Below are 19,565 nucleotides of genomic sequence, written 5' to 3'. Positions count from 1 at the left end.
CTCTGCCAAAAGCGCAACACATTAAAGAGAATGCATGCTCACACTAGCCTCATTATTCCTTACCTTGGTTGGCTGACCTCATGCCATACAAGAAAAATAGTGTCAACAGAATGCTCCCAAACTGCACACCCCAGATTAAGGGCCTCCAAGGTATGGGTCCCACTCTCGCCACCACCTCATTAATTTGGAGCCATTAATCTCTACCACTTCCTGCTCACCAAGTGTGTCCAGTCTTTGCCTATTCTTCTGGATTCATCAATTTGGCCTTCACTGGGCACAGACTTGGCCTGTCTTCTGGTCATTGATTTCCTGGGTAACTCTGTTCCACTGCCATGTTTTCTCTGGGACAGTCTTATTCATGTGCTCTTTGCCCCAACTATTACTGTGCAGCAATCCCCGGGCTCTGACTTGCTCTTTCTGAGCCCCAGGCTTTGACTTCTGCTGCTTTACATGAGACTTCAAGATGCAATACCCCCTTCTCCCGGTCACGGAGAGACCAGATAATTTCTGTGAGTTGAGTTTTAGAACCCCAAGTCTACTTCCAGATCTCCATAACTAATGAAAGGAAAAGGAAAATGTGAGATGGAAAAGGTGTGTGAGAAAAATACAAAGTGAATAGAAAAATTAAAGTCGAGAAAGAAAGGCAAATGGAAGACTTAGTGAGACAGAATTAGAGCAGGAGAACAGTAGTCAGTTGCAGGAAAAATAATGCACAATTCTTTTTCCCCAAATTTTTTTTATCCATGGGTGTCAACTTTGTATAAAAGATGTCAGGTTATCAGGTCATGCCTCCTTTTTTCTTGTGCTCCTATCTTAATGTAGAAGAACCCCTGCTTAGGGCAAGAAGCTGGGTGACAAACTGACAATTACCTTGCTAAGATAGGATCATCTTGTATTTTCACTAAGCTTGATAAAATCATTTTTCATTGGGCTTTTGGCTCAGTGATATTAGGTAAGCTAGAGATTGCTTATGCTTTAATGGGCCCAAAATCTCTTGCTACATAAATAATCTGATTTAATTAGACTTTAGTAATACTATTTTATAAGTGACTTGGTTATCAGAAATTGGTTCAGCTGTAGGAGACAGAGTAGGGATAATGGGCAGGTACATTAATTGGCAGGAGTGACTAGTGGTGTCCCGCAAGGATCTGTGTTGGGGCCTCAATTATTCACCGTATATTTATTAATGACTTAGATGACTGGATAGAGAACCACATATCCAAGTTTGCTGATGACACCAAGATAGGCGGCATTGTAAGCAGTGTAGATGGAAGCATAAAATTACAAAGAGACATTAAGCGAATGGCAGAACTGTGGCAAATGGATTTTAATGTAGGCAAATGTGAGGTCATCCACTTTGAACCTAAATAGGATAGAATACTTTCTAAATGGTGAAAAGCTAGAAACCATGGCGGTCCGAAGAGATGTGGGAGGGGTGGTTGGGATGGGGAGAGAGGTGGTCCATGTACAGAGATCATAGAAGATGACATATAATACAGGAAAATGTGAGGTTATTCACTTTTTGGTAGGAAGAATAGAAAAACTGAATATTTTTAAATGGTGGGAAACTATTAAATGTTGGTGTTCAGAGGGACTTGGGTACACGCAACTATGAAAGCTAACATGCAGGTTTTATTTTAATTTATTCATGGGATGTGGACGTCTCCAGCAAGGCCAGCATTTATTGCCCATCCCTAATTGCCCTTGAGAAGGTGGTGGTGAGCAACCATTTCAGAGGGCAGTTAAGAGTCAACCACATTGTTGTGGGTCTGGAGTCACATATAGGCCAGACCAGGTAAGGACGGCAGATTTCCTTCCCTAAAGAACATTAGTGAACCAGATGGGTTTTTACAACAATCTGGTAGTTTCAAGTTCCCCATTACTGACACTAGCTTTTTATTCCAGCTGCCCTGGCTGGATTTGAACTCTCATCTCAGGATCATTAGTCCAGGCCTCTGGATTACTAGTCCAGTAACATAACCACTATGCTACCATAGTACAGCAAGCAATTAGGAAGGCAAATGGTATGTTGGCCTTTATTGCAGGGAGGATGGAGTACAAGATTAAGGAAGTCTTGCTGCAATTGTACAGGGCTTTGGTGAGACCACCCCAGAGCACTTTGTACAGTTTTGGTCTCTGTACCTAAGGAGAGATATACTTACCTTGGAGGGGGTGTAATGAAGATTCACTAGATTGATTCCTGGGATGAGAGGGAAATTAAGTAGAATGGGCCTATACTTTCTGGAGTTTAGAAGTATGAGAGGTGATCTCATTGAAACATAAGATTCTGAGAGGGCTTGAAGGTAAATGCTGAGAGGCTGTTTCCCCTGGCTGGAGAGTCTAGCACTGAGGGGCATAGTCTCAGGATTTTTCATTTGTATTACAGGAAACTTCGCGATATCCGGCACCGACGGGGCCGGCGTGATGCTGATCTATGAAAACTTCCGGACAGACCAGCGCTAATGTTGAAGGATACGGAGGTTTTCATCTCCGTATCTGACAACAAACACTGTTGCTTAGCAACAGATTGTAAACAGTCGGCCCGTACCTTGGAAGCGTCTCTGTAGCTTAGCAACAGCTTCAGAGAGGCTTTCCAGAGACTGACTGTTTTATTTAAAAAATAAAAAAAAATGCTAGGAGAAGAAAACAAACCTAACAAAACGGCTGCTGATTTCTGCCGTTAGATCGAGGTTTCCGGACATACAACCTCCGGATAAACCAAAGTTTCCTGTAGTACATCTGAATCCTGGTGCTGGTCGAGCTTTTCTTTTCCTGGATGCTGTTTCCAGATGAGCTGCTAAAGGCAGTAAAATGGTTTCTGGCTGAATCCATACTGCATGCTGTATAATTTGTGGTGTATGAATTTGTCATTATTCTGAATGATTTTGAACATTATAGTGTGAATATGCTAAAGCTGTTAGTTATTGCAGAAAACCAAGCATTAATACATTCAGAACACTCTTTTCCTTGTAGTGATTTTACTTTTTTTCCACAAATCATAGGTTCTGGGAACTACATTTGATCCTTACTTGGGTGGAAAGAATTTTGACGAGGTCTTGGTAGATTACTTCTGTGAAGAATTTAAGACTAAATACAAGCTAAACGTGAAGGCTAATAGTAGAGCTTTGCTCCGTCTGCACCAAGAGTGTGAGAAATTGAAGAAGCTAATGAGTGCAAACTCCTCTGATCTCCCAATGAATATAGAGTGCTTCATGAATGATATTGATGTTTCTGGTAGAATGAACAGGTAAATGTATTTTGTGGTGCCCTTTCATTCCAACTTAAGCTTTGTTGTTATTTTGTACTTTGCGGAGGGAGGGAGAAAGCTAGAAGGCAATTGAAGGCAGTTTGTAGCATTAACTTCTGGTGATCCATCTGTGATACTTGATGCTTCGAAAAGACAGACAAAATGGAAAAGGAGGAGGGGTTATCCCTTTTTTAATAAAGGATAACAAGGCCAGTAGTTAGGAAGGATTTTGGCTTGGAAGATCAGGAAGTAGAATCAGTATGAGTGGAGATAAGAAATAACAAGGGGCAGAAAACACTGGAGTAGTTTATAGGCCTCCTAACAGAAACTGTACAGTTGGACAGAGTATTAATCAAGAAATAAGAGTAGCTTGTAACATAGTTAATGCAATAATTAGAAACTTAGTTCATGGAATGCATTCAAGACAGTTTCCTAGAACAATAAGTTGTGGAACCAACCAGAGAGCAGGCTATTTTAAATCTTGTCTTGTGTAATGACGCAAGGTTAACTAGTAATCTCCTAATCAGGGATCCTCTGGGGAAGAGTGATCATAATATGGTAGAATTTCATTTTGAGTTCGAGAGTGATGTACTTGTACATGTGTATGAAACTGGAGACTTGGGGCTAAATTTGGTTGATTTGCGCACCCCATTAGCGCCCTAAACGCTAACTGGGCACAAATAAGGGAAGGAAAGGCCTACAGTACCGCAGCGCGACGTGTGTGGCACTGCGGCACGTAGCGCTGCGATACTGCCTCGCAGCATCCCAAGTCAGGAACTTAAAGTAATTTTAATATTAGTAAAGAAAAGGTACTCGAGAAATTAATGGCACTAAAAGTGAACATCCCTTGGACCTGATGGTCTACATCCTAGGGTTCTAAAAGAAATGGCTTCAGAGATAGTGGATGCATTTGTTGTGATCTTCCAAAATTCTCTAGATTCTGGAGTGGTCTCAGTGGATTGGAAGGTAGCAAATTTAAAAGCATTATTCCAGAAAGAAGGGAGAGAAAACGGAACTATAGGCCAGTTAGTCTGACATCATTCTTTGGGGAGCATGCTGGAATCCATTATTAAAGAAGTGATAACAGGGCACTTAGAAAATCATAATATGATGAGGCAGAGTCAGTGTGGTTTTATGAAAGGGAAATTGTGTTTGACAAATCTATTGGAGTTTTTTGAGGATGTAACTAGGGGAACCAGTGGGCGTCGTATATTTGGATGGGAGATTGTCCTTTTGAGGAGAGATTGAGTAGACTAGGCCTATATTCCCTAGAGTTTCGAAGAATGAGGTGATTGCATTGAAATGTATAAAATTCTTAAGGGGCTTGTCAGGGTAGATGCTGGGAGGATGTTTCGGGGTCACAGTCTCAGAATAAGGAGTCAGCCATTTAGGACAGAGATGAGGATCAATTTCTTCACACACAGGTTTGTGAATCTTTGGAATTCTCTACCTCAGAGGGCTGCGGATACTCAGTCGTTGAGTATATTCAAGACAAATTGATAGATTTTTGGTTACTGAGGGAATCAAAGGATATGGGGATCGGGCGGGAAGGTGGAGTTGAGGTTGAAGATCAACCATGATCTTATTGAATGGCGTAGCTGGCTCGAAGGGCCATGTGACCTACTCCTGCTCCTGTTTCTTATGTTAACTTTTGATGAGGAATTTAAATCTGCAGTCATAATTATAAGAATGGCTGTGTTCAGGTTGACCTAGCACTAGATCTCATCTCACATGAAAGTCACTCTGTCAGCAAAGATTAGATGGAGTGGCTTACTGTGGTGAGGTCTTGATCAGTTTCTACTCTGTGCAGATTTAAGACTTGTCTCATTGTTAACAAAAACTGATGACTGTATTGAATATAGTGGATGTGTACTGTAACTAAATTAACCAGTTCAAGACAATTATATTACGTGAAAATATGGTGGTGGTATTGCTTAAAATTTTAACTAGTTGCAGTTTGGATTTAATATTTCACTTTATCTTCCTACCTTTTTTATAATCTTGCTGAAACAGGATGTCTATATAAACTACTTGGCTATCTTTTTGGAGTTGGTCATGTTTTCTCAAACTTTTTTTACTCAAAATGAAAAATGTTCTTCCTGTTTGTTTGGATAGCTTAAAGTCTCTTAGCAGCAATGTGTTACATTAGAAATATTTTGTTTTTCCCTTTTCAGAACACAGTTTGAAGAACTTTGTACCTCTTTTTTAACCAAAGTGGAGACCCCCTTAAAAAGCATTGTTGAACAAGCCAGTAAGTGGCCTCCTTTTAAAGTTGGTAACCTTGTAACTCTGTACTTCAACTTTATATATTTTTATATATATGCCACAGGAGTTGAGAGCAAGTGTGGTTTTCAGGTGAAGTGGGGACAGTGGATGAAGGATAATGCATCTGGGATGTGAGGATGTAATTCAGTGCCCGTTTTACAGTCATGTATTCTGTGCTAAATTTTATAATGGAATTTGCCTATGTAAACTTGTCATGCTACAATTACACCCTCCTGACAGTACTGGCACTGGACACCCCTCTTATGTAATTACAGGGTGACTAATTTACAAACCATTTCCAACATGGGAATTTATAATGGGAATAAATAAAATTTTAGGTATTCTGTAGGATATTGGTCTCAACGGTTTCACAATTCACACAGATCTTGTCCCTTACAATCCAAAAAATACTACCTTTTTCAGTAATCTTCCCTGCCAGAATTATGGGGCCTGTAGGGTTAATGAGTATCCTCTCTGCTGTTCTCTGCATACTGAATTAAACATTCTACAGTAAAGCCTGCTTAAATGCACATTCTTTCTGATGGGCAATGAATTTAACCACAGTGCCATTTGAATCAAGGTATTCGAATTGAGACCAATGGGCCACTGGACATAAAACTTGTTCAAAAAAGTCTAGACAAGTACCCTCAGCAAATTCAAATCTTAAATCCAAGACTCCACCACCAACAACAACAACTTTTTATATTTATATACAGTAGTGCCTTTAATGTAGTAAAATGTCCTAAGGTGCTTCATGGAGCATTATCAAACAAAATTTGACACCGAGCTACATGAGATATTAGAGCAGATGAGGTAGGTTTTAAGGAGCCCCTTAAAGGAGGAAAGAGGTGGAGAGGTTTAGGGAGGGAATTCCAAGGCAGCTGAAGGCACGGCCACCAATGGTGGAGTGATTAAAATTGGGGCAATGCTCAAGGCCAGAATTGGGAGTGCAGATATGAGGGTTGTGGGCAATGTTCTCTCATTTATTTTTTGTGAGCGGTCTCTTTAATTGGCTGCGTGGCTTGTTCAAATTTTCACGCATGCGCGGTTTCTTCCATATAAAAGCCGGTGAGCGGCCTGCGCGGGAACGTTTATTGTGGAGCTGTAGGAGATTAGAGATGGGAAAGGGCAAGGCCATGGAGGGATTTGTAATCAAGGATGAGAATTTTAAAATTGAGGCGTTGCTTAACCTTTGCAATCTCCATTGCTACCACCTGTCAAATCATGAAGCTGCCTCAGCCTAGATTACAGGATTCCCTGCATTGTAGTCGGTATTCAACACCAACGGGTTACAGCGCGTAGAACAACATTTGCACCATTGTACTTACTACATTTAGTACTACAATTTGAAACGGGATTTTTAAAATTGATGTCCTTCGTTATAACGCTGTTTATGCCCTTAGAGCCATTAACAATTTAAATCAGCACATTAATGAAAATAAAGGACTACCTTAGGAACAGGAGTAGGCCATTCAGCCCCCCAAGCCTGTTTTGCCATTCAATTGGATGATGGCTGATCAGTACCTTAACTCCATTTACCTGCCGTTACTCCATATCGTTTGATACCCTTGTCCGACAATCTATCAATCACAGTTTTGAAAATTTCACTTGACCCAGCACCCACAGCCTTTTGGGGGAGAGAATTCCAGATTTGCACTACCCTTTGTGTGGTAAAAGTGCTTCCTGATTTCACACCCACCTGGCCTAGCTCTAATTTTAAGATTCTGTCCCTTGTTTGGGATTTCCCCCACCAGAGCAGACAGCAACTTAACCATCTGACTTATTTTAAAGGGCAAGCAAATCCACACTGGCAATATTTCTTTATTGGATACATATGATTGCATATTGTACATAATTATGAATGGAACTTTGGAAGTGTTGAACTACTTTATAAAATTTACATGTTTTATGTCTGAAGGACACTATCATTATTGCATACCATATTGGTTTGGGCTTGTTGGCCAAAATCCACACCTGGCAATATTGTGTACTACACTCCAAACGCTATTTTACTCTGCTATACTTTATCTCCGAATGCTTAATTCTGACACTGGGTGGCTGAAATAGTGTCCAGTTTTTCTTCACCACTAACGTCCCTTCCCTTGAGTGCACAAAATTCAGAAAAAATGTAATGCAAAAACAGTTTTTCCTCACTGCCTCCTATTGTACTATATTTTTTGCCAACATATTCTTACAGGTACTACCTTTCTATTCATTTTCTTGACGGTGTTTTTTCTTTCTGACCATTTGGTATATTTTGCTAACGTATTAGCAATAACCTTGTTAATTTACACTTTCTCAAAGCATCGGAAATGAACCTCACTTCCACATTCCTCCAAACTAAACTTCCTAAATCCACATTACACGTTGGTCTTCAGTTATTCGGTATGTTGGGTGTTTGCATTTATGGTGTTCGCATTCCTTGAGCTTTTGTAGTAGATCTGAACAAACTTGATCAGTGAAAGGATGGAAACCGCTCTGAATCTTACAACTAGTTTGTTGCTTGTTGGTGAGCAATCTATCTCTATATATATATATATATATATATATATATATATATATATATATATATATATATATACATACACGGATACTTCTGTCTGTCTGTCCTCGGGTGTGCGTCTGTCCGGCTATGCGCTCGAAAGTTATAGTGTACCTACGCGTGCATTACCTCCGAAGAAAGCTTACGCTTCCGAGACGGTCGTAAGCGTATTTACTTTTCGGTCGGACGAAAATTGTTCGCGCCTTATGCAAAAAAACCTTCAAAATTAAACTCATTATCTGCTACTTAGCATTGATTGACTGACGTCAAGGTTTGACCAATCCTACAGTACATTCCCCTGATGGTTGGCCAATCGGTGTGTGTGGGCGGGACTAATCGTTTTCATCTCGGGGATCTGGCTGCCATTGTTTCACTGCCATTACTTCAGCTTCCAGCTCAAACTACTCCTTATCCAGCTTTGAAAAAGTTAGTATCTCTTTTAAAAAATAACATAAGATTTACCAAAAAAGTTTTATAAGTACTTTCACTTTCATCTTTCAAGGTATTAAAAGGTAGAAATGTTGCCCGGCAGCAGATTGACAAAGACACAGAGACAGGGCCCAAAAGCCTGGGACTCGATTTAAAATGTTGCCCGGCAGCAAATTCACAGAGAGGCCCCAAAGCCTGGCACTCGATTTAAACCGCCTGGCCCAAAACAGCCCTGGCAAAGCCGGGCTCCCCCAGCTAGTATATAATAAATAAAAACGGTATGTCTCTCTGCCCAGCTATACAATCAAAAGTTATAGAGCGTACCTACACATATGTTATATCAAAAGAAAGCGTATCATTAGGGAACTCTCGTAGGCGTATTTACTTTTTCGTGTCACAAACATTGTTAGGACAATATACAAAAAATTTTCAAAAATCCTACCTGTCATTAGCGTTGACTGACGTCCTGCTTGACCAATCCTACAGTTCACTCACCTGATGGTTGACCAATCAGTGCGTCACGGGCGGGTCCTAATCCTCCACTCTCCCTAAACTTCACTGCCATTTTTTCCATCCCCACAGGGACAGCAGCACCAAAACAAACCCCCCACATTCCGGCTCCTGATCCCGCTCCCGCCCCGCCGGAGCGGCAGGTAAGTTGGGCTCACTCGGGCCGTGCCTCGCAACTGCTCGGCCCGACACACACAGCAGTCGGGGGAGCCGCAGCGGCCGGCCGTCAGCCGCGCGATCCGCGGGGGAGCTCAGCTCGGGTCCGTCTCGGCCCAACAGCCCGGCCGCACCTCAACCGCTAGGCCCCGCACGGCCGCTATCGCAATGGCACCGGGCCTCATGCGCTAGACATGGGGAGGGAGGGGGAGGACAGCACAGGGAGACCAGGAGAGGGACAGCGAGGGGGTACAGGCAGGGTCACTGAGACCGCGCGGCCCAAAATTGCCTTGGCAACGCCGGGCTCCCCTGCTAGTCCTATATATTTGAATAGTTCTATGCTGTCATCAGTGGCCAATATTCTTCTCTGTTGTTTAAAGATGCAACTTGCTATTGCCACCTGATTATCATTAGGCAATAGTGAAAACTATTTCCTTGCATTATTGCTCTTAAGTGCATTTTATTTTTGATCCCAAAAGAGTAATAAAATGATGTAACATCAGTATTTGTTTGAAGTTAAGCTTGGAAGGTTTGTTTCATCAGCTACTACATATTCAGTTCCCTATATCTTTCTGAAGTGTCAATTATGTTATTTTAAGAATCATTTCTAAATAGGTTTGGATTGGTTTAATAGTTGATAGGATCATCATTCATATCCCTTTAAGTTTCATTGGAGTCTAGCAATGGATTCTAAAGGAGGTGAGGTTGTTGCAAGGTGGTTGGAGGCTCTTTGAAACAGGACTATTTTCCACACCAGAGCCAAACGATCACAAAGGACAATGGCCCACCTGAACCTTGGAGAACCCCTCAAACACTTCTTGAAATCTACTTTATGGTGCATGTCTCCTGGACTTTCCTCTTTAATCCAGATAGCGTTCTTGAGGTGCAGCTCTCAATTTCTCCCTGCCTCACTGTCTCAACTCTTGCTGCACTGCCACACCCACATACCTGTAGTAGATTGATTTTGGGAATCCCTGGGACTCCTTTATAGACTCTCATTTGAAAACTGCTGTGGTAACTTGTCACTTTAGCTTTGGAATAGTTTGAATAAATTCAATGAGTAATTGATAGTCATTACCTGCTATCTGTTAAAGACCCTGGCATTATTCAGGAAATGGAAATTGTATTCTGCTCTGGGGACAGCACCCACAAGTTTAGCATAATTTGGGATTGAGATATGCCAAAGACTAGGAGCTAGGTTTATAACATTGAGATAATTTCAGTGAAATGTGGAAACAACTAAAACCAGTAAATTGGAACAAGATGTTCAATATTAAGTAGAGAAAAAGTGGAAAGCCTTTTTTTAAAGGAATAATGCTGAGAATACCAGATAAATGCATAGTTAGAATCAGCAAGCTCAGACTGAACAAATATAACCGTAAATGGATTAACAAATTAAAAGTGAAATAAAGGGTAAAAATTCTCATTACAAATCTGCAGAGACAAGGGGGAAGGGATTCACTGGGGTGAATATATGAACATGCAAAAACAAGTTATGATTAGAGGGGGAAAGGGAAACCTAGGGGGTGGAAAAAGCGCACTAAGGCAAAGCATAACCGTTTAAAAAAAAAAAAAAAAAAAAAATTGTTTAAGTACTACAATAGTAAAAGGGCAGTCAGAAAAGGTGAGATCTTTGGATGTATACGGGCTCAAAACTGAGGATAAGCACAAAATAGTTAATAATCTGAATGAGTGTTTCCACCAAGTATTCACTATCGAAGATGGTGAGCGATGTACCCTACACATCCAGTGATAGCCAAAGCCAAACTAATGACATGATATAAACAAGGTGGAAACTCTAGATAGGCTAAAAGAACTCAAAACTAAAGTCCCCATAAAGGATGCTGAAAGAAACTAGGGAGGAAAGTTGTGATGCTTTGACTGTGGAATCTCTGGATTCTAGGGAGATACCAGTAGAATGGAAATAGGCTAGTTGGTGCCCTTATTCAAAAGGGATGAGAAAAAGATACAGGCACGACAGAGACCCATTTAGTCTTCAGTTCAGTGTAAAATAATGGAATCTCCTATTGGGAGTAAGCTCGAGGCTTATCGATAGAACAATAATCTAGTAAACCAACTCGTTTTGAGGAAATGATAACACTTGGGGACTGGTAAGCCCTATGATGTGTGCCTAGATTTTCAGAAGGCATCTGATACATAGGAAAGACTATTCACCAAGCATAAAGCTGTGTACCATTATGCCAAGCATAAAGCTGTGTACCATTATGCCGAACAAAAGATAAAATGCCAATTGTGCTTATTCATTGTTTGCCTGTGTTCTCTGGGAAACTAGTTAGTGCTAAGTGTACAGTGCTAAGTGTACATGAGAGGTACTGCCTTTTAGGATGGAACTCAATTCAGAATTGGTTATCATTTATATAAACTAATTGTGTAAAAAGTAAGTTGCATTTATTTAGCACTCCCATTAAAAAAACAGAATGGTATATGGTTGATAGAGATCATAGAGGTAGGATGGAGGCTAGTAAGGGATTTGAACCTGATTATCTTTCCATTGTGTTGCAGTAAACCAGTGTAGCTTGGCATGGGGTAATGAAGGTTTGAGACTTTGCCTAGGCTCTGACGTTATGCAGAAATTGAGAACATTTGAGAAATGAAGGTTCAAAGTGACAAAAGCATGGAGGAGAGTTGGGAGTGGAGGCAGAAGAAATGGTCTTGATGGATTGGTTGTGGGGAGGGAAGTTGATTCCCATCAAATGGGACATGGAGGCTTCACGTCTCAAGCCAGGGAAATCGGTGAAATCCAAGACAATGGGGCAGGGGAGCTAAAGAGAATGACTGACTGACTGACTGGTTTTACTGACATTAAGCTGGAGGGTATTGAAACTCATTCATACTGTTTGGACAGATGGAGAAGGTGACAACAGGATGTTAGGCGTAAGTATTTTCCATGTGTCATGTCAAAATGGCCAGATGTTTCGGATCAAGCTCATGTGTCTCAATTGTTATGGGTGTATTGCATTTCTAAAAGATACATAAGCTACAGAATATCACGTTGTGTTTTAAGCACCAATGGTTTTGTCTGAATAAACAATCCAGAGATGCATTTGGAATGCATACATGGAGATTGGGACACAAGTGTACCTTGTTTCTGATTTTTGAATGCTCTTCAACATGCAGTTACCATATTACATGTGAAACTCCTAACCTGAGTAATGTAGCTTAAGGTAAAATTGGTCTACTGTTCTATATTTTGTAAATTTTAATTAGTTGTATTAGCCTGTTGAATCTCTGCTGTGTGTATAATATGTCTACTTTGAAGTGTGAGAAAATAACAAGCTCATGCTTAATCTAGTAGCATTACTGCAACTTGAATAATTGTTAATCACCAGGTCTGTGCACTCTGCGAGAAAGTAAATGCGATTTTTGGATTCTTGTCCATTTGGGTAAAACGGTTGAGCCAAGTTTGTGTATTGTGAAATATGTTCTTGTATAGTAGTAACTGATGTATTTTAATTGTAGAATTGCAGCTTGAAGATATCTACTCTGTTGAAATTTTGGGTGGGGCAACAAGAATTCCAGCTGTAAAAGAGAGAATTTCAAAATTCTTCCACAAAGATGTAAGCACGACTCTCAATGCAGATGAAGCTGTAGCACGAGGTTGTGCACTGCAGGTAAGATTCTGGATAGTATTTGATCATATATAAATTGATGAAAGAGGATTTTTATCCCTTTGTCTCTCGACATATTATCTGTAGCTTTTTTTTTGATAGGAGCAGGAGTAGGCCATTCGGCCCTTCGAGCCTGCTCCGCCATTCAATGAGATCATGACTGATCATCCAAATTCAGTACCCTGTCCCTGCCTTCTCCCCATATCCCTTGATCCCTTTAGCCTTAAGAAATATATCCAACTCTTTTTTGAATATATTTAATGAACTGGCCTCCACCGCCCTCTGTGGCAGAGAATTCCACAGGTTCACCACTCTCTGGGTGAAGAAATTCCTCCTCATTTCAGTCCTAAATGGCTTACCCCTTATCCTTAGACTATGACCCCTGGTTCTGGACTCCCTGGCCATCATAAACATCCTTCCTGCATCTAGTCTGTCCAGGCCTGACAGAATTTTATAGGTTTCGATGAGATCCCCTCTCAATCTTCTAAACTCCAGTGAGTATAAGCCCAATCGACACAATCTCTCCTCATACGTCATTCCTGCCATCCCAGGTATCAGCCTGGTGAATCTTCGCTGCACTCCTTCCATGGCAAGAACGTCCTTCCTCAGGTAAGGTGACCAAAACTGCACACAATACTCAAGGTGCGGTCTCACCAAGGCCCTGTACAACTGTAGCAAGACATCCTTGTTCCTGTACTCGAACCCTCTTGCTACGAAGGCCAACATACCATTTGCCTTCTTAACCGCCTGCTGCACCTGCATGCTTACCTTCAGCGACTGGTGCACAAGAACACCCAGGTCTCTTTGCACTTCCCCTTCTCCCAATCTATTGCCATTCAAATAATAATCTGCCTTCCTGTTTTTGCCACCAAAGTGGATAACCTCACATTTATCCACATTATAGTGCATTTGCCATGTTTCTGCCCAATCTGTCCAAATCGTACTGGAGTTTCACGACATCCTCCTCACAGCTTACCCTCCCACCCTGCTTTGTGTCATCTGCAAATTTGGAGATATTACATCCAATTCCCTCGTCCAGATCATTAATATATATTGTGAACAGCTGGGGTCCTAGGACCGATCCTTGCGGCACCCCACTAGTCACTGCCTGCCACTCGGAAAACGACCTGTTTATTCCAACTCTTTGCTTTCTGTCCGCCAGCCAGTTCTCTATCCAAGTCAATACCTTGCCCCCAATCCCATGTGCCTTAATTTTGCACGTTAATCTCTTACGTGGGACCTTATCGAAAGCCTTCTGAAAGTCCAAATACACCACATCCACTGGTTCTCCCTTATCTATTTTACCAGTTACATCCTCAAAAAATTCCAGTAGATTAGTCAAGCATGATTTACCTTTTGGAAATCCATGTTGACTTTGTCTGATCCTGTCACTGCTTTCCAAGTGCTCTGCTATTACATCTTTTATAATAGATTCTAGCATTTTCCCCACTACCGATGTCAGGCTTACCGGTCTATAATTCCCCGCTTTTTCTCTACCACCTTTTTTGAATAGTGGGGTAACATTAGCTACCCTCCAATCCATGGGTACTGTTCCAGAGTCTATCGAGTTCTGGAAGATGACCAGCAATGCATCTACTATTTCTAGGGCCACTTCCTTAAGTACCCTGGGATGTAGATTATCAGGCCCTGGGGATTTATTGGCCTTCAGTCCCATCAATTTTCCTAACGCCATTTCCCTACAAATACTGATGTCTTTCAGTTCCACCGTTTCATCAGACCCTATGTTCCCCGGCATCTCTGGGCGGTTATTTGTGTCCCCCTTTGTGAAGACAGAACCAAAGTATGAATTTAGTTGGTCTGCCATTTCTTTGTTTCCCATTATAAATTCCCCTGATTCTGACTGCAAGGGACCTACGCTTGACTTCACCAATCTTTTTCTCTTCACATATCTATAAAACCTTTTAGAGTCAGTTTTTATGTTCCCTGCTAGCTTACTCTCATATTCTATTTTCCCTTTCTTAATTAATCCCTTTGTCAACCTTTGTTGAATCCTAAACTGCTCCCAATCCTCAGGATTATTGCTTTTTCTGGCCAATTTATATGTCCTCTCCTTGGATCTTATGCTATCCCTAATTTCCCTTGTTAGCCACAGTTGAGTCACCTTTTTTGTTTTATTTTTATGCCAAACTGGGATGAACAAATTCTGTAGCTCATCCATTCGGTCTTTGAATGTTTGCATTGCCTATCCACTGTCAACCCTTTGAGTGCCATTCCCCAATCAATCCTACCCAACTCGCTCCTCAGACCATCGTAGTTTCCTTTGTTTAAATTGAGGACCCTAGTCTCTGAGTCAACTACTTCATTCTCCATCTTAATGAAGAATTCGATCATATTATGATCGCTCCGACCCAAGGGGCCTCGTACAACAAGATTGCTAATTAATCCTTTCTCGTTACATAATACCCAGTCTAAGATGGCCTGATCTCTGGCTGGTTCCTCGACATATTGGTCCAGGAAACCATCCCGTAAACACGCCAGGAATTTCTCCTCCGCAGTATTGTTACTAATTTGGTTGGCCCAATCTATATGTAGATTAAAGTCACCCATGATGACTGCTGTGCCCTTATTGCACGCTTCTTTAATTTCCCTTTTCATGCCATCCCCAACCTCTGCCTTACTGTTGGGAGGTCTATATACCACTCCCACTAATGTTTTTTTCCCCTTTAGTATTTCTCAATTCTACCCATACAGATTCCACATCATCAGAGCTAATATCCTTCATTACAATTGTATTAATCCCTTCTTTAACCAGTAATGCTACCCCACCTCCCTTTCCTTTTTGCCTATCCTGAATATCGAATACCCCTGGATGTTGAGTTCCTAGTCTTGGCCATCCTTGAGCCATGTTTCCGTAATCCCAACCAAATCATATTCGTTTACCTCTATTTGCGCAGCCAATTCGTCCACCTTATTACAAATGCTCCTCGCATTAAGACACAAAGCCTTCAGGCTTGTTTTTTTAATGCTCTTAGACCTATTAGAATTATTATTTACTGTGGCCACGTTTGATTTAAACCGTTGATTTCTCTGACTGCCACTTTTGTTTTTCTCCTTCCTATCTTTTGCTTTTATCCCTGTTTCTCTTTCCTCTGTCTCCCTGCTCAGGTTCCCAACCCCCTGCCATTTTAGTTTAAACCCCCGCGAACAGTGCTAGCAAACCTTCCCGCAAGGATATTTGTCCCGCTCTGGTTCAGGTGCAACCCGTCCGATTTGTACAAGTCCCACCTTCCCCAGAAGCAGGCCCAGTGATCCAGGAAACTAAAGCCCTCCCTCCTGCACCAACTCTTTAGCCACACATTCATCTGCTCTATCCTCCTATTCCTATACTCGCTAGCACGTGGCACTGGGAGTAATCCAGAGATTACAACCTTTGAGGTCCTGCTCTTTAATCTGCTACCAAGCTCCCTAAATTCTTGCTGCAGGACCTCATCCCTCTTCCTACCCATGTCATTGGTCCCAATGTGAACCACAACCTCTGACTGTTCACCCTCCCCCTTCAGGTTGGCACCCTTTTCATTGCACATTAACAGTCATGTTAATTGTTTTGGTAATGGAAGAAATTAAATAATCCACCCAACAGAAATTGCAAATAACAGACTTGTCAAATTGAGCACATTCTTTAAAATTTATTTTCAGAAATCCATTCTAAGTTGAGTGACCTGTTCACAAAAGCAGAAAAATTAGGAAATATTACAAATTATCAAGCATTTCCTGTCTGGGCTTATTTCTCAGCTAGGGTAAGATTATTTAAGTACTTCACCAGTTCCATGGTTTGAAAATCATCTTCACAGAAGAATTGTGTAAGCGGTTCCTATTGGTGGTCTTTGTGTTCTGAGCTAATACAGGACATTCATCAGTAATTTTCAGTGCCGTACCTACTAGGGCTTTCTGTAATCAGTCCAGTTTGCAATAAGCTTATCTCCTGATACGATATATTAGTAAAAACTCTAATCTAAGTTTAAACCTACAGATTGTTAGATCAAACCTTACTAACCAATACAAATGAGGGACAGGAATCAACTTTAGAATGTTACTAAACTAATATCAAGTATTGGGAAGGGAAGAAGTGGTCTTGCATACCAAGTCAAATTCAGTCAATTATGCTCCCATTGGAAAAACAAATCCAACTTGCTATTTTGCCCAGTTATCTCTCATGGTTTCTTTGTATAATTATATGAAGACCTAATGACTACTGGTGATATTTTCATATCCTGATTTTATTTTTGGCATCTAACTTCCATACTATGGACACAGATTTTTACGGTCATGTCTTTCTCCAGTTCAAATTGCATGTTGTGTTTTGACAGTTGAGAATTATTTTTACAAATTTTACCTTATTAAAATGTGTTGATATGAAGATATAATAGGTTTTGAAAATTATACTACTATAAATGTTTGTTTTTCCCCCTTTCCTCCGCCGCCCAGTGTGCAATCCTTTCACCAGCATTTAAAGTGCGTGAGTTTTCTATCACTGATGTAGTTCCTTTTCCAATCACTTTGAAATGGAAATCTACAACTGAAGAAGGGTTGGGGTGAGTTTTTTTTTAATGACGTACCTGCATGTTGATATTATCTGTGCTCCTAAAAGAATCATAGAACAGTACAACACTGAAGGAGGTCATTCGGCCCATCGAGTCTGTGCTGGCTCTTTCGAAGAGCAATCCAGTTAGTCCCACTCCTCTGCTCGTTCCCCATATCCTTACAATTTTTTCTCCCTCAAGTATTTATCCAATTCTCTTTTGAAGGCTACTATTGAATCTGTATCCACCACCCTATCAGGCAGTGCATTCCAAATTCTAACCACTCGTTGCGTAAAAGAGTTTTTCCTCATGTCGCCTCTGGTTCTTTTGCCAATCACCTTAAATCTGTGCCCTTTCGTTATTGACCCTTCAGTGACTGGAAACAGTTTCTCTTTATTTACTGTCTAAATCCTTCATGATTTTAAACACCTCTATCAAATCTCCTCTTACCCTTCTCTGCTACAAGGAGAACAACCCCAGCTTCTCTAGTCTATCCACGTAACTCTATTTCCTCAACCCTGGAGCCATTCTAGTAAATCTCTTCTATACCCTCTCCAGAGCCTTTGTCCTTCCTAAAGTGTGGTGGCCAGAATTGGACACACTATTCCAGCTGGGGCTGAACTAGTGTTTTATATAGATTTAGCATAACTTCCTGGCTTTTGTACTCTCGCCGGAATTTTCCCATCAAAAAAAATGGTGGGTTTGGAATGTGGGGGCAGTTAAATTGTTAATGTGAATCCTGCCTCCAACCTGCCCACCTCTGGTTTTCCTTGAGGCGGGATAGGGGGCGGGCGACCAACCTGCTACCAGGGGACGTTACCTCAATTTAAATATTGCAATGAGGCTGTAAACCTCTATTTTCCCCTCCATTTTGAATTTAACTGCCTGTGGGCGGGTTTCACACAATTCGTGAAACCTGGCAGTTAAACAGAGGTGGGGACTGCCGTATCCAGGAGGTAAGTGGCTTTATACCTACCTCCTGGATCCAGGGTCCCTACCTAACCCACCCCCCACGATTGGAGACCCCCACCCCCATGAGGCCTCCCCCCACCGATTTATGATGAGGTCAGCCATGATCCTCCAGCCCCCCCGCCAATCCTCTGCACCACCCACCCACCCCCCACCCCCACCCCCGATCCCTGGCTGACTTCTCGCCCCACCACCTCCCCTGCAATCCCTGTTTGTTTTATCCCCAACCACCCCACATCGCCTGCTGATCCTGCAACCTACCCCCTCCAGATTGCCGGCTCTCTTTCCCCCTCCCTCCCACTCCACTGATCCCCGATCCCTCCGCCGGACCGACCCCTCGCAACTGAGGCCTACCCACCCAGCCTCTTGAGCTGGCTGGCTGTGGACGGGAATCCACGGCCTCTCATTCAAATTAGGTCCTGCCGGTAAAATCGGCAGGACCTGCTGGAAACCCCACCCGCCTCGGAACCCCCCACCTCCCCGAACAAAATTCCGGCCTATGCCTCTATTTATAAAACCCAGGATACCATATGCTTTATTAACTGCTTTGTTAACCTGTCCTGCCACCTTCAAAGATTTGTGCACAAAGTACCCCCAGGTGTCTCTGTTCTTGCACCCCCTTTAAAATTGTACCATTTACCAAATTATATCACCTCACACTTCTCTGCGTTGAATTTCATCTGTCATGTGTCTGCCCATTCCACCAGCCTGTCGATATCTCCTTGAAGTCTATTGCTATCTTCCTCACTGTTTACTACACTTCCAAGTTTTGTGTCATCTGCACATTTTGAAATTGTGCCCTATATCCCCAAGTCCAAGTCATTAATGTATGTCAAAAACAGCAATGGTCCTAGTACTGAACCTTAGGGAGTGCCACTGTATACCTCACTCCAGTCTGATTTTGTATCTGTGCTGCTACTGCCCCTTTTATCTCATGGGCTTCAATTTTGCTAACAAGCCTAGTATGTGGTACTTTATTAAACACTTTTTGAAAGTCCATATACACATCAACTGCACTGCCCTCATCCACCTTTCTCTTACCTCAAGTTAGTCAAACACGATTTGCCCTTAACAAATCCGTACTGGCTCTCCTTTATTAGTCCATGCTTGTCCAAGTAGCTGTTAATTTTTTTCCGGATTATTTTTGTTTCTAAAAGCTTCCCCACCATCAACATTAAACTGACTGGCCTGCAATTGCCAGGTTTATCCTTCTCCCCTTTTTTTGAACAAGGGTGTAATATTTGCAATCCTCCGGTCCTTTGGCACCACCCCTGTAA

General features: G+C 41.8%; 1 protein-coding gene across 2 annotated transcripts in view; it reads left to right on the top strand.

Annotated features, from left to right (window-relative positions):
* Positions 1-19,565, top strand: part of hspa4l (heat shock protein 4 like) — a 77,015-nt gene that overhangs the window by 33,230 nt on the left and 24,220 nt on the right. For both annotated transcript variants that reach the window (XM_086009433.1, XM_086009442.1), the window contains exons 7-10: positions 3,003-3,247; positions 5,422-5,498; positions 12,630-12,781; positions 17,225-17,331. In XM_086009433.1, coding sequence (XP_085865559.1) covers positions 3,003-3,247; positions 5,422-5,498; positions 12,630-12,781; positions 17,225-17,331 — 581 coding nt within the window. The remainder of the gene's footprint in view (positions 1-3,002; positions 3,248-5,421; positions 5,499-12,629; positions 12,782-17,224; positions 17,332-19,565) is intronic.

The sequence above is a fragment of the Somniosus microcephalus genome, chromosome 2 (assembly GCF_052327205.1).
Source record: "Somniosus microcephalus isolate GS21.2 chromosome 2, FLI_Smic_1.0, whole genome shotgun sequence".
Classification (NCBI taxonomy): domain Eukaryota; kingdom Metazoa; phylum Chordata; class Chondrichthyes; order Squaliformes; family Somniosidae; genus Somniosus; species Somniosus microcephalus.
Note: the sequence above shows the minus strand (reverse complement) of the source record. Positions and strands in the feature narration are given on the sequence as shown.